Source organism: Geotrypetes seraphini, chromosome 5 (genome assembly GCF_902459505.1).
Source record: "Geotrypetes seraphini chromosome 5, aGeoSer1.1, whole genome shotgun sequence".
Taxonomy (NCBI): Eukaryota; Metazoa; Chordata; class Amphibia; order Gymnophiona; family Dermophiidae; genus Geotrypetes; species Geotrypetes seraphini.
Genome location: NC_047088.1, coordinates 161833183 through 161846982, shown reverse-complemented (window position 1 = coordinate 161846982; position 13800 = coordinate 161833183). Strand labels below are relative to the sequence as shown.

Genomic DNA, 13800 nt, shown 5'->3' with positions numbered 1-13800 from the left:
CAAAAGCCTGATTATGAAGTTTTTCTCTCACTGTGCACCTGCAGGATAAAAAAACTTTTGTTAAAGTGTGCAAGATTAAAATCCAGCATAGATGAGTTGTGAGGAGAATCACAACATCACAAACTAAGATTATGACTTGCCAATATTGTATCATATGATAAGTGGTGGTTTCATGAACCATCCCTATTATCTGGCATCATTTATTTAATGTCCAACAAGACAAAAACCCCACGGGTTCAAAATCACACAAAAAAACAGTGGGAACGGACAATGAACACTCCACTGAAGATCACTGATGTAAAAAGATCTTGTTTATTTCAATAAAGGACACACAAACTGTGGACCCGACACAGCGCTGTATTTCGGCGACTAGAAATGCCTGCATCAGGGGTCACTGTAGTGTTATAATCCACAGGTAACAAGTCCTTTGTTGATACAAGGCTGGGTCAATCAAACACACAAAAAAAGGCTGCGCGCTGAAAAGCTGTTGAAGCAGTTCAAGAAACTTCAACAGCTTTTCAGCGCCCGGCCCTTTTTGTGTGTGTTTGATTGACCCAGCCTTGTATCAACAAGGGACTTGTTACCTGTGGATTACAACACTACAATGACCCCTGATGCAGGCGTTTCTAGTCGCCAAAACACAGTGCTGTGTCGGGTCCACAGTTTGTGTGTGTCCTTTATTGAAATAAGCAAGACCTTTTTACCTTTTGTGTGATAATTTATTTAATCACATTTATGGACTGCCTGTCTCAAAAGACACAATGGGGTAGATGTTCAGTTTCTTTGACCGCCATTGGCTTTGTCCCTGGATATTCAATGCTGAGCCATGTCCAAGCACAGGCACTGAATAGCCAGGCATGCATGGCCAGTTAAAACTTATGCAGTTAAGTGCAATATTCAGCTCTTAACTGCATAAGGTGATGCATATATACAGAACTGTGTTTTACACAGTCCTATTTATGTAGTTATCTTATGTTATTAAGTACTGAATATTGGCACTAAACCACATAAGTGCTCACTCTGCCCTGGACCACCCACAAAACATCCAGTTTCGTCTTAAGCACTAACTGTGAATATTCAATGGTACTCTGCTGTTAAGTCCCACTGAATATGCCTGGTTAGTCCCACACAAGTGATTTAAATGGTCAGGAGCTGTTTCTGGTTGTTTAAATTTATTTGAATATCAACCCTGATATGATTTACACATACACAAGAAGTATATAACAATAGTCCCACAATCAATTCTGCCCCTACAAAACCCCCACACAAATATAATACATATGTAAGAGAATCCTCCATGACTAAGAGTTCAAAATATTCCTCAGCAACGAACTTTCAACCCCCTCAGTCCTCAAAATCCTGATACGCCAACCTAAAATATTGTATTATCAACTGCTTGCAGATTCCCACAAACCTGCACATTGCTAGATTGCTTCAGTATCAGACAAGGCATTCCATCCTAACGGTGCAGCCACTGAAAATAAAACGGTGTCATACATTCTTCAAATGAACCTCCCATACCCCTGGCAACACAAAAAGGCTTTGATTCACAGACTGCAAAGCCTACCCTGGCTGATACTCCCGTAACCTTCAACAAAGGTAATCCAGGGCTAATCCCTTCAGCCAGTGGTGTAGCAAGGGTGAGAGGCACCCGGTGTAGTGGCGTCTCTCCCCTGCCCTCTTCTCTGCCTCCCACCCCCTTCTGCCCCTTCCCTTCCTGTACCTCTTTAATGTTACCGGCACGAGCAGCAACTCCAACCTGTTGCTCACGCCAGCATTGGCTCTTTCTCTGACATCACTTCCTGGACCCGCACCTAGGAAGTGACATCAGAGGAAGAGCCAACGCTGGAGCGAGCAGCAAGTTGGGGTTAAAGAGGTATGGGGGGGAAGGGAAGGGGGGTGCACGCACGTGGCAGTGGGGGGGCAGGGAAGGAGTGGGGGTGGTGGAGAGGAGGATGGGTGCCGGCGCCCCCACCAAGATGGCGCTGGGGGGGGGAGACCGCCCTTTTACTACGCCACTGCCCACAGCACCTTAAATGTCATCACTATCAGCTTGAACTGTACCCGATACTCAACAGGCAGCTAGTGCAGGGAATAAAGGAGCATGTGGCTGCTCTTAAAGAGTAAAACAAACACTCATTCCAAAGAAAGACATACAAGAAGAAGCACACAGATGGGCTTAAGAACAGGAATGTAAGGTGCTTTATTCAAACTAACCTGACAAGACCCCTGTTTCGGATGAATGCCTGTGTCAGGGGTCTAAATTATGATGTATCTCCTCCTTACTCCATTGTACAGAAATAGCAAATTCTCATAAGAAACACTTGGTAAGATTGCATGGATCAATATGAAATTGGGGCACACAGTGCTTTCCACTGAGAAACGTTAAAATACAACACATGACTCAATGGAAAGCACTGTGTGTCGTGATTTCATATTGATCCAGACAATCTTACCCAGTGTTCATGAGACTTTGCCATCTCTGTTTGGTGAAGTAAGGTGGAGATACATCACAAATTAGACCCCTGATGCAGGCACTCAGCTGAAACACAGGCCGTGAGAGGTCAATTCAAATAAAGCACCTTACATTCCTGTTCTTAAGCTCAACTGTGTGTTTCTTCTTCTTGTATGTCTTCTGGCATTACATGCTTGGTATCCCTTTCCTGTTGGTCTCGGACAAAGAAGTATGGACAGACATATAAACTTTCAACATTAACCCCCTGTTTTATGAAGCCGTGGTAGCAGCTGCTGCGCGGCAATGGCCCCGAAGCCCTTTAAACCTCCCTAGTGGACTGCCATGAACCTGCCTATATGCATCTTCCTTTTCCTATCTTTCTTTCTCTCTTTCATCTCCCACTTTCTCTTTTCCCTACTTTTTTCTTTTTGACCCATTTTTATTTAATTTTGTAAATTAATTAGCAGCACTGAATTTGGCTCAAGTCTTTGTAAGTAAAATACAATTAAAACCATGATTTTTGATGTTATTAAATTCCATCAAAATATCTTCTTATCAATTTTCTAATTGCATTAGGAGTTTTTGCTTCAGAAGGAGAATGTGATTAAGGGAGAAGAGATTATTTATGTATTTATTTAAAATATTTCTATCCCATTCAATCACCATGAGTCTGGGTTGGTTACATGGTGAGAGACATTGATCAGCCTGCATTCTCCTCTGTTATCCAGATTCCAGAATCACTCACTTTCTTCATCCTCTTCGTCTGTACGGCTCAGCGTATCCTGTGAAGCCTGTTGAGATGGTTCGCTGTCTTGCTCCCAGACTGTGCCAGTGCCTGTGTTGGAGCGAGACATAGTAGCTAGGCTCAGTCTGTAAGCTGAGGTTGAAGTACCAACAGTGCTGATTGATGTCTTTCCTTGGTATGCTGCAATAATTAGAAAGAGCCTTGTTACTACACCTTATCAAAAAGACGGCATGAAAAAGTTGGGAGAAAACAGGAATGTAGTAAAGAAGGTAAAATGGCAAAAGAGTTGAGAAGTGATGAAAGATTAGAAAAGGTCATAAAGAAGGACAATAGAAAAAAGACAGAAGAGAAGAAGATCAAGATAAGAGGAAAATAATGTAAAAGATGAGGTATAGGCAGTGGCATAGCCAGACCTGCCATTTTGGGTGGGCCTACAGTTAAAATGCGTTGGTCTCCTAACACCTTCCCTTTTTTCCTGCATCATTCTCCCCCTCCTCTGCCCCTGGATCTGGCATTTGCCTCCCTCCACTTTTGTCCTGGCAATTCCTCCCCCATCTACTTCAGCATCTTCACTGATAGCAACATTAGTGCAAATCTGGTGCATGCACCAGCCCTGTAGACAACCTTCTGTCGCTTCCTACTAGAAAGGAAACAGCAAAGGCAAGACATAGCAGAGGAAAGCCTGAGGGGCTGATGCAACCGGTGGAAGTGTGTAGTTGCTGCTGCCAGCAAATATGCTGAGGTAGATCAGGGAAGGGATGGAGTTGCTGGGCCATTGACATTGGGGGTGGGGGTGGGGGGAATACTGAATCTGGGGGTGGAAGAGAGGAATGTGAAGTGAACACAGCTGAATCTTATTAGTGAACGAAAAAAGGGTGGGTCTTAACCAAGAATAGGTTGGCCTGCGCCCACTCAGGCCCACCCATAGCTATACTACAATGAATGACACAGAGTCCCCATGATAATATCAATCACATGAAAAAAAACAGTGGGAGTGGACGAAATGCTTCCTTATGGAATCCTTATTGATAATGAATAACTCAACGCTGTCAGCATTTTGGTACTCAACAGTACCTTCTTCAGGAGTCTATCATTTATATTCAAATACACTCATGTAAAATCAAAGACAGCACACTGTATGTTACACATGCTAGATACTAAATGAAAAAATAAAAATATAATAATAAAGATTAAGTGTGTGCCAAACAAAACAAAAACACCATGTGAGAAAAAAAATACCATAACCATTTCATAGTTGTAATTAAGGGCCTCTTTTATGAAGTCATTTAGCATAGGCCACTGAAGTAACTGCCCCAACACCCATAGGGATTTAAATGGCTTTGGGGCCATCGCCATGCAGCTTTGTAAAAGAGGGGTGGGTGGGTAGGACAATGTCAATCTTTGTTTTGTCAATCACAGACTCAACAGCAGTTTTGAAAAAATACACATGCAAATAAATATTAGCACCAGGTAGATGAAACAGTAATATAAAGATACATTTTCTTTTGAAAAGCGTATTATTCAAGTGCATTTTCTTAAGATCCATAACAGAAAAATGCTAAAAATACAGAGGGAACAGGAAGTGCTGCAGAGTGAAGGCTTCCGTGGCAGGTCGATGGCAAAAGGATCACATTGCTAATGCTGCATTGCAAATTTCAGAAATTCGAGAAGACGTACAGTTGAATCCATGGCCAGACGAGCTCTTTGAGGTGTTGGGGCCTTGTCATCCAGATAAGTGAAGACATGAAAGTCATAAACATGAAGTGTTGCAGCCACTACCACTCAACATTTTGTGAATATTCTGGGTGCTGATACAAAACCAAATAGAAGCACCTTGTACTGGAATTGGTGTCCCCCCCACCTGAAAACAAAGATATTTCCTGTGGGCTGGAAGGATGGGAATGTGTGTGTAGGTTTTTTTGAAGTCCAGAGAACAAAGTCAGTCATCTTTCTCCATCAGTTGTAATAGGGTTCCCAGAGAGAGCATTTGGATTTTATTTTTCACCAAGTATTTGTTTAGAGCCCAGAGTATAAAATTGGATAGATGCTTTTGGTCTTATTCGGTATGAGGAAGTACTTGGAGTTGAATCTTCGGTCCCTCTCCTGCGGAGGTACTGGTTCTAAGGCATTGAGCTTGAGGAAGGAGCCTGATGAAGGAATGTTCTTTGATGGAAGTTGAAAGATAATTCTCTTGGAGGCAGTGGCGTACCTAGGGTATGTGGCACCCGGGGCCCATCATTTTTTGACACCCCCCCCCCTATGTAAAAAAATATTTTTTGTAATGACCATGAAACAGAATAAATGGTCAGAATAGAAACAGGCAGTGAAAATTTTCTTATATTCCAAACATAACATAACATAAATTATGTCTGAATTGTCATGACATCAGAAGTACATTTGGAGTAGTTGCAGGTGATGCTTGGGACAGTTCTGATTGTGTTAGTTCGGTTTTATGTGTTTTTTGAATAGAAGGGTTTTTATTTCTTTTTGAAGGTTTTGCAGTCTGTGGTCGATGTCAATTGATTGTAGAGTTGGGGGTCGAGTGTTGCAGCTCGAATGGCTAGGAGGTTGTCGAACAGTTTTTTCTTTTGACGTTTTTGGTTGGAGGGTGTGTGAATGGTGCTTGAGTTCTCCTATGTCTGTTTGAAGTGGATTGAATTATTTAGCTGAAGAAATTAGTTACCCCCTCATCCCACACACATTAATTCTCTTCCATTTTTGTTCCCATTATAAAAAACACTGATAAGTTCCCAGAAAAAAAATACATTAAAATAAGAAGTGAAAACAAAGGCCCCTACAGATGAGAACATAACATAAGAATAGCCTAACTGGGTCAGACCAATGGTCCATCATGCCCAGTAGCCCATTCGCATGGTAGCCAATCCAGGACACTAATACCTGGTCAAAACCCAAAGAGTAGCAACATTCCATGCTACCGATCCAGGGCAAGCAGACACTTCCCCCATGTCTTAATAACAGATTATGGACTTTTCCTCCAGGAATTTGTCCAAATCTTTCTTAAAACCAGCTACACTATCTGCTTTTACCATAACTTCTGGCCACTTCATTTTTAAGTTTAGATCTTTCCTTTCAAACAGAGACCTTGCTAGATGTCAAATACAGCACAAGGTAACTTCACATGGACTTAGCTGTGCAGGAAATGTGAATCTCCTCATACACCCACCATATAGTGCAAAAATGTGCAAAGGTCTGTTTTTTTCTTTCGATCACAACATAGCCTAATGCCACACAAGCAGCGCTGTTACAAATATATTCTGTAGGTCAATGCTAAGGATAACAAAGTTTCCTTCCTTGGACCAGAAGGAGATACTGATAAACCACTGGAAGAGATCCCAAAACAACACCCAAAGACCCACTCAGTGTGTGAACCAGTTGAGTGGAGTGGACTAACTGGGGGGTGGAAATGGGCCCGGAGTTTGCTCAGCAGAATTTCCCAGATCACCTCTTCCTCTCAACACATTGACATGCTGCCACCATCACCACTAGGAACACCTCACTGGGTAGGCCAGCTATGCTATAAACTTTATAAAACACATTATTATATTTTCTTATAAAGCACATATTTTAACTGAACTCTTTGACATCCTCAGCCTTTCCATTCACAAAAATAGAAGGAAGAAAAGTTCCCATTTCCTGCTGTCTCATGTCCACGGCCTATACAATATTTTTTTTCTGCAGACCCTTCAAAAGTCTGACCAAATCCTCGTTTCACTTGCATTATAAAGCACTGAGGATGCCATCTCTCCTCAATCCCAGGTCCTAAAGTCTAAGACAGTAGCGCAAACTAATGCTGCCAGATACAGGAAAAAAAATTTTGATTCGATTCAGCACTATTGAATTTGTTTTTCAATTCGATTTTCCTGCCCAGTTGGGTGATTTTTTTCAAAACTCCTGGTGGGTTTTATAGCTTTTTCACCCCCTTTGGCTTCTCCTAACCACACTGGCGCTGTGGTGTAAATAAAATAAAGAAACAAAAAGGACTTTTCCTCTCTCAGTTAAATCCTAGCTCACGTTTGCAGTCCAACACCAGCTCTGGCAGGATACACATTTCAAATCTGACATATTATAATCACAAAACAGAAAATAAAATTAATTTTTCTACCTTTTGTTGTCTGGTTATATTTCAAATCTTGTTGGTCCAAGGCTCTGGTTTTCTTCTGATAACTTGCTTGCCAGGGTCTCCTTCTTTCTGCATGCTAACCATCCATCTGCCAACTCTGTCCTCCCTTTCCATTTCCCTTCCCTTCCCAGGAAGTCTGGTATCTTTCCTTTTTTTCATCTCCCTCCACAGATCCACCTTTTCTTAAATACCCTTTCATCCGGCATCTCTCCCTCCTTCCCCACCACCCCAGAGTCCACCATCTCTCCCTTTCTTTTCCTAATTACCCTCCTATCCATTATCTCTATCCCTCCTCCACACCATCCCTTGTGTCCAATTTCTCTCCCTTTCTGTTCCTTCCCTCCCTAAATCCCATGGTCCATCATCTCTCTCCCTCTCCTCTATTTTCAGACCCATTATTTCTTCCCCCCCCCAAAGTTTGGCATATGCACGTCTCTTTGAACACCCCCTTCCCTCCGTGTACTTCTAAATCATGGTCCCCCCCAAAGGCCTGTCTCCCCTTAAAGGTCTGCCTGTCCCCCCTTGAAGGCCTGCACCCCCCTTGAAGGCCTGTCCCATCTCCTTGTAGGCCTGTCCCCCCCTTGAAGGCCTGCCTGCCTGTCCCCCTTGAAGGTCTGCACCCCCCGAAGGCCTGCACCCCCCGAAGGCCTGTCCCCCACTTGAAGGCCTGTCCCACCCCCTTGTAGCTTCTCCCCCCCCCCTTGTAGGCCTGTCCCCCCTTGAAGGCCTGCCTGCCTGCCTTTCCCCCCCTTGAAGGCCTGTCCCCCCTTGAAGGCCTGCACCCCCTTGAAGGCCTGCACCCCCCCCGAAGGCCTGCACTCCCTTGAAGGTCTGCACCCCCCCGAAGGCCTGTCCCACCCCCTTGTAGGCCTGTCCCCCCCTTGTAGGCCTGTCCCCCCTTGAAGGCCTGCCTGCCTGCCTTCCCCCCTTGAAGGCCTGTCCCCCCTGGAAGGCCTGCACCCCCCCTTGAAGGCCTGCACCACCCCCGAAGGCCTGCACTCCCTTGAAGGTCTACACCCCCCCCGAAGGCCTGTCCCCCCCTTGAAGGCCTGTCCCACCCCCTTGTAGGCCTGTCCCCCCCTTGTAGGCCTGTCTCCCCCTTGAAGGCCTGCACCCCCCCTTGAAGGCCTGTCCCCCCTTGAAGGCCTGTCCCCCCCTTGAAGGCCTGCCTGCCTTTCCCCCCTTGAAGGCCTGCCCCCCCCTTGAAGGCCTGCACCCCCCCTGAAGGCCTGCCTGTCTCCCTCTTGAAGGTCTGCACCCCCCCCGAAGGCCTGTCCCCCCTTGAAAGCCTGCCTGCCTGCCCGCCCGCCCCACCCTGAAGGCCTGATGCCCCGACCCATCCCGAAGGACCGCTCGCCCCCCTGGCCTCCCCGCACCACCTATGAAGCAGCCGCAGCAGGATCGCGAAGTCAGCGTCAGCGATCCCTGTGCTGCTTCCTGCGCCACGGTCCCGCCCCTCCTCTGACGTCAGAGGAGGGGCGGGATCGCGGCGCAGGAAGCAGCGGAGGGATCGCTGACGCTGACTTTGCGATCCTGCTGCGGGCTGCTTCAGAGGTGGTGCAGGAAGGTCAGTGGGGCGAGCGGTCCTTCGGGGGTGGGGGGGACTGAACGGCAAGGCCGGGAGCACCCCCTTAGGGCTGGCACCCGGGGCGCACCTCCCCCCCCCACCCCCCCCTTGGTACGCCACTGCTTGGAGGATGAGGTGGCGATCTTGTTGGTAAATAATAATAATAATAACAGTTTATATACCGCAGGGCCGTGAAGTTCTATGTGGTTTACAATGATTAGAAAGATGCTACAAATTGAGTGAAACATACATAGTTAGAGATTAGTGACTAACAGTTTAAGGGATCAGTTTTTATGGGAGAGATTGTACAGATTCGTTACCTAGGTACTCCAAGAACAGGTATGTTTTTGGGTGTTTCCTAAATTCACCATAGTTATTTGCGTGTATAATCAGTTTTTCCAGGTCTTTGCCCCATAAGGCTGCTTGATATGATAGAAGATGTTGATGGTGTCTTTTAAATTTACATCCTCTAGCTGATGGGGAGACAAACTTCAGGTGTGTACTTCTCTTATGTCTGTTGGTTGAGAAGGAGAAGAGGTCAGTTATATATTTAGGGGCTAGACCGGATAGTACCTTAAAGCAGAAACATCCGAACTCGAGATGGCTTAGTATTAGGGATTGTACCAGAATTCTGAATGATGAAGCGTTGAAGTATGCTTTAATGGACCTAAGTTTCCAGAGAGTAAAGAAACCCTTTCTGACTAGGTCTTTCATGGTTAGGCCTTGGTCCAGTATTAACCCCAGAACCTTCATTGTAGGTTGAATAGGGTAACTGAGTTTGTTGATGCATAGTGGTGTTGTAGCGACAGGTGGGTGTGGTGAGGCTAAAAAGAATTTAGTTTTTTCTGAATTAAGCTTCAGTCTGAGTTCTGTTGTCCATTGTTCCATCAAGTTTAGTGCTTCTGTTGCCATGTGAGTAGTTTCTGAGGGAGAAGTAGTGAACAGGATAATGATTGTAAAGTCATCTGCGTAACTGAATAATTTTATACCCCGCTGCATGCCTAGTGATGACATATAAACGTTGAAGAGCAATGGGGATAATGGTGACCCTTGTGGAACCCAGATGGGTTTCTCCAGGTTTTAGAGAGGTTGTGATTGAAATGTAATTGATAGGTGCGGGACATAAGGAATCCTCGGAACCAGTCAAATACCTCTCCTCTGATGCTGATTGCATCTAAGCATTGTAGCAATTTCTCCTGATCCGCCAAGTCAAAGGCCGAGCTCATGTCAAATTGCATGATTAGGGCGTTATGGCCCTTGCTAAATAAGGAGCGTAAGTAATCTAGGGTCGCCACAATTACTGTCTCGGTGCTAAACAGAGGTCTGAGGCCCAGTGGCGTACCTAGGGTATGTGGCACCCGGGGCCCATAATTTTTTGACACCCCCCCTATATAAAAAAATATTTTTTGTAATAACCATGAAACTGAATAAATGGTCATAATAGAAACAGGCAGTGAAAATTTTCTTTTATTGAACCTCATATATGTAACCATTATTCCAAACATACCATAACATAACATAAATTATGTCTGAATTGTCATGACATCAGAAGTACATATGGAGTAGTTGCAGGTGATGCTTGGGACAGTTCTGATTGTGTTAGTTCGGTTTTATGTGTTTTTTGAATAGCAGGGTTTTTATTTCTTTTTTGAAGGTTTTGTAGTTTGTGGTCGAGGTCAATAGGTTGTAGCGTTGGGGGTCGAGTGTTGCAGCTCGAATGGCTAGGAGGTTGTCAAACTGTTTTTTTCTTTTGACGTTTTTGGTTGGAGGGTGTGTGAATGGTGCGTGAGTTCTCCTATGTCTGGTTGAGGTGGATTGAATTATTTAGCTGAAGAAATTAGTTACCCCCTCATCCCACACACATTAATTCTCTTCCATTTTTGTTCCCATTATAAAAAACACTGATAAGTTCTCAGAAAAAAAAATACATTAAAATAAGAAGTGAAAACAAAGGCCCTACAGATGAGAACATAACATAAGAATAGCCTAACTGGGTCAGACCAATGGTCCATCATGCCCAGTAACCCATTCTCATGGAAGCCAATCCAGGTCACTAGTACCTGGTCAAAACCCAAAGAGTAGCAACATTCCATGCTACCGATCCAGGGCAAGCAGATGTTTCCCCCATGTCTTAATAACAGACTATGGACTTTTCCTCCAGGAATTTGCCAAACCTTTCTTAAAACCAGCTATGCTATCTGCTTTTACCATAACTTCTGGCCACTTCATTTTTAAGCTGAGATCTTTCCTTCCAAACAGAGACTTTGCTAGATGTCAAATACAGCACAAGGTAACTTCACACGGACTTAGCTGTGCAGGAAATGTGAATCTCCTCATACACCCACAATGTGCAAAGGTCTGGTTTTTTCTTTCGATCACTACATAGACTAATACCACACAAGCAGCGCTGTTACAAACATATTCTGTAGGTCAGTGCTAAGGTTAATAAAGTTTCCTTCCTTGGACCAGAAGGAGATGCTGACAAACCACTGGAAGAGATCTCAAAAAAACTACCCAGGAACAACACCCAAAGACCCACTCAGTATGTGAACCAGTTGAGTGGAGTGGACTAACTGGGGGGTGGAAATGGGCCCGGACTTTACTCAGCAGAATTTCCCAGATCACCTCTTCCTCTCAACACATTGACACGCTGCTGCCACCACCACCACTAGGAACACCTCACCGGGTAGGCCAGCAATGCTATAAACTTTATAAAATGCATTATTATATTTTCTTATAAAGCACATATTTTAACTGAACTCTCTGACATTTTCAGCCTTTCCATTCACAAAAATAGAAGGAAGAAAAGTTCCCATTTCCTGCTGTCTCATGTCCTCGGCCTATACAATATTTTTCTTCTGCAGAGTGCAGACCCTTCAAAAATCTGACCAAATCCTCATTTCACTTGCATTATAAAGTACTGAGGATGCCATCTCTCCCCAATCCCAGGTCCTAAAGTCTAAGACAGTAGCACAAACTAGTGCTGCCAGATTCAGGGAAAAAAATTTCGATTCGATTCAGCCTATTGAATTGGTTTATCGATTGGATTTTCCTGCCCAATTGGGTGTTTTTTTCAAACATCCTGGTGGGTTTATTTTATAGCTTTTTCACCCCCCTTTGGCTTCTCCCAACCACACTGGCGCTGTGGTGTAAATAAAATAAAGAAACAAAAAGGACTTTTCCTCTCTCTGTTAAATCCTAGCTCACGTTTGCGGTCTAACACCAGCTCTGGCAGGATACACATTTCAAATCTGACATATTGTAATCACAAAACAGAAAATAAAATTAGTTTTTCTACCTTTTTGTTGTCTGGTTATTTTTCAAATCTTGTTGGTCCAAGGCTCTGGTTGTCTTCTGATAACTTGCTTGCCAGGGTCTCCTTCTTTCTTCTTTCTCCGTGCTAACCATCCATCTGCCATCTCTGTCCTCCCCTTCCGTTTCCCTTCTCTCCCCCGGATGTCTGGCATCTTTCCTTTTTTTGTCTCCCTCCACAGATCCACCTTTTCTTAACTACCCTTTCATCCAGCAGCTCTCTCTCCTTCCCCAGGGTCCACCATCTCTCCCTTTCTTTACCCAACTACCCTCCTAACCAGTATCTCTATCCCCCCTCCACACCATCCCTTGTGTCCAACTTATCTCCTTTTCTGTTCCTTCCCTCCCTAAAACCCATGTCCATCATCTCTCTCTCTCTCTCCTCTATTTTCAGACCCATTATTTCTTCCCACCCAAAGTCCGGCATATGCACATCTCTTTGAACCCCTCCCCCTTCCCTCCGTGTACTTCTACACCAGGGCCCCCCCTCCCCTGAAGGCCTGTCCATCCCTTAAAGGTCTGCATCCCACCCCTGAAGGCCTGTCCCCCCCTTGAAGGCCTGCACTCTCCTGAAGGCCTATCCCCCCCCCCCTTAAAGGCCTGCCTGCCTGTTCCCATTGAAGGCCTGCCCCCCTGAAGGCCTGTCCCCCCCCCTTGAAGGCCTGCACCCCCCCGAAGGCCTGCACCCCCCCGAAGGCCTGCATCCCCCCGAAGGCCTACACCCCCTCGAAGGCCTGTCCCCCCCTTGAAGGCCTGTCCCCCTTGAAGGCCTGCCCCCCCCTGAAGGCCTGTCACCTCCTTGAAGGCCTGCACCCCCCGAAGGCCTACACCCCCCTCGAAGGCCTGCCCCCCCCCTTGAAGGCCTGCACCATCCCCGAAGGCCTGCACCCCCGAAGTCCTACACCCCCTCGAAGGCCTACACTCCCCCTTGAAGGCCTGCCTGCCTGTCCCCCCTTGAAGGTCTGTGCCCTCCCTTGAAGGCCTGTCCCCCCCGAAGGCCTGCACCCCCCCTGACAGCCTGTCACCCCCCCGAAGGCCTGCCTGTCCCCCTTGAAGGCCTGTTCCCCCCCCGAAGGCCTGCACCCCCCCCGACAGCCTGCCTGTCCCACTTGAAGGCCTGTCTCCCCCCCTCTCAACATGGTCTGCCTGCCCGCCCCACCCTGAAGGCCTGCTGCCCCCCCCCACCACCTCGAAGGACCGCTCAGCCCCACCACCACCACCACGAAGCACTGCTCATTCCCCCGGCCTCCAAGCTTCATTTCCCTGGGGAAACAGCCTGCAGCAAGATCGCGCGATGCCAGCGATCTTTGCTTGCTTCGGCTGTTTCCTCCGCCGCGGTCCCGCCTCTCCTCTGACGTCAGAGGAGGGGCGGGACCATGGCGGAGGAAACAGCCGAAGCAGGCAAAGATCGCTGGCATCGCGCGATCTTGCTGCAAGCTGTTTCCAAACGCGACACCCGGCGCAGGGGGGGAGGAACCGGACCTGACCGGGAGCACCCCCTCAGGGCTTGGCACCCGGGGCGGACCGCCCCCCCCCCCCTTGGTACGCCACTGCTGAGGCCAGATTGGGTTTTATGAAGT

General features: G+C 46.4%; 1 protein-coding gene across 1 annotated transcript in view; it reads right to left on the bottom strand.

The window, feature by feature from the left end:
* The window catches only part of UNC80 (unc-80 homolog, NALCN channel complex subunit), a 392207-nt gene that overhangs the window by 60190 nt on the left and 318217 nt on the right, over window positions 1-13800 (bottom strand). The window contains 1 exon segment of the mRNA XM_033945805.1: window positions 3201-3380. Within this exon segment, the coding sequence (XP_033801696.1) occupies window positions 3201-3380 (180 nt within the window).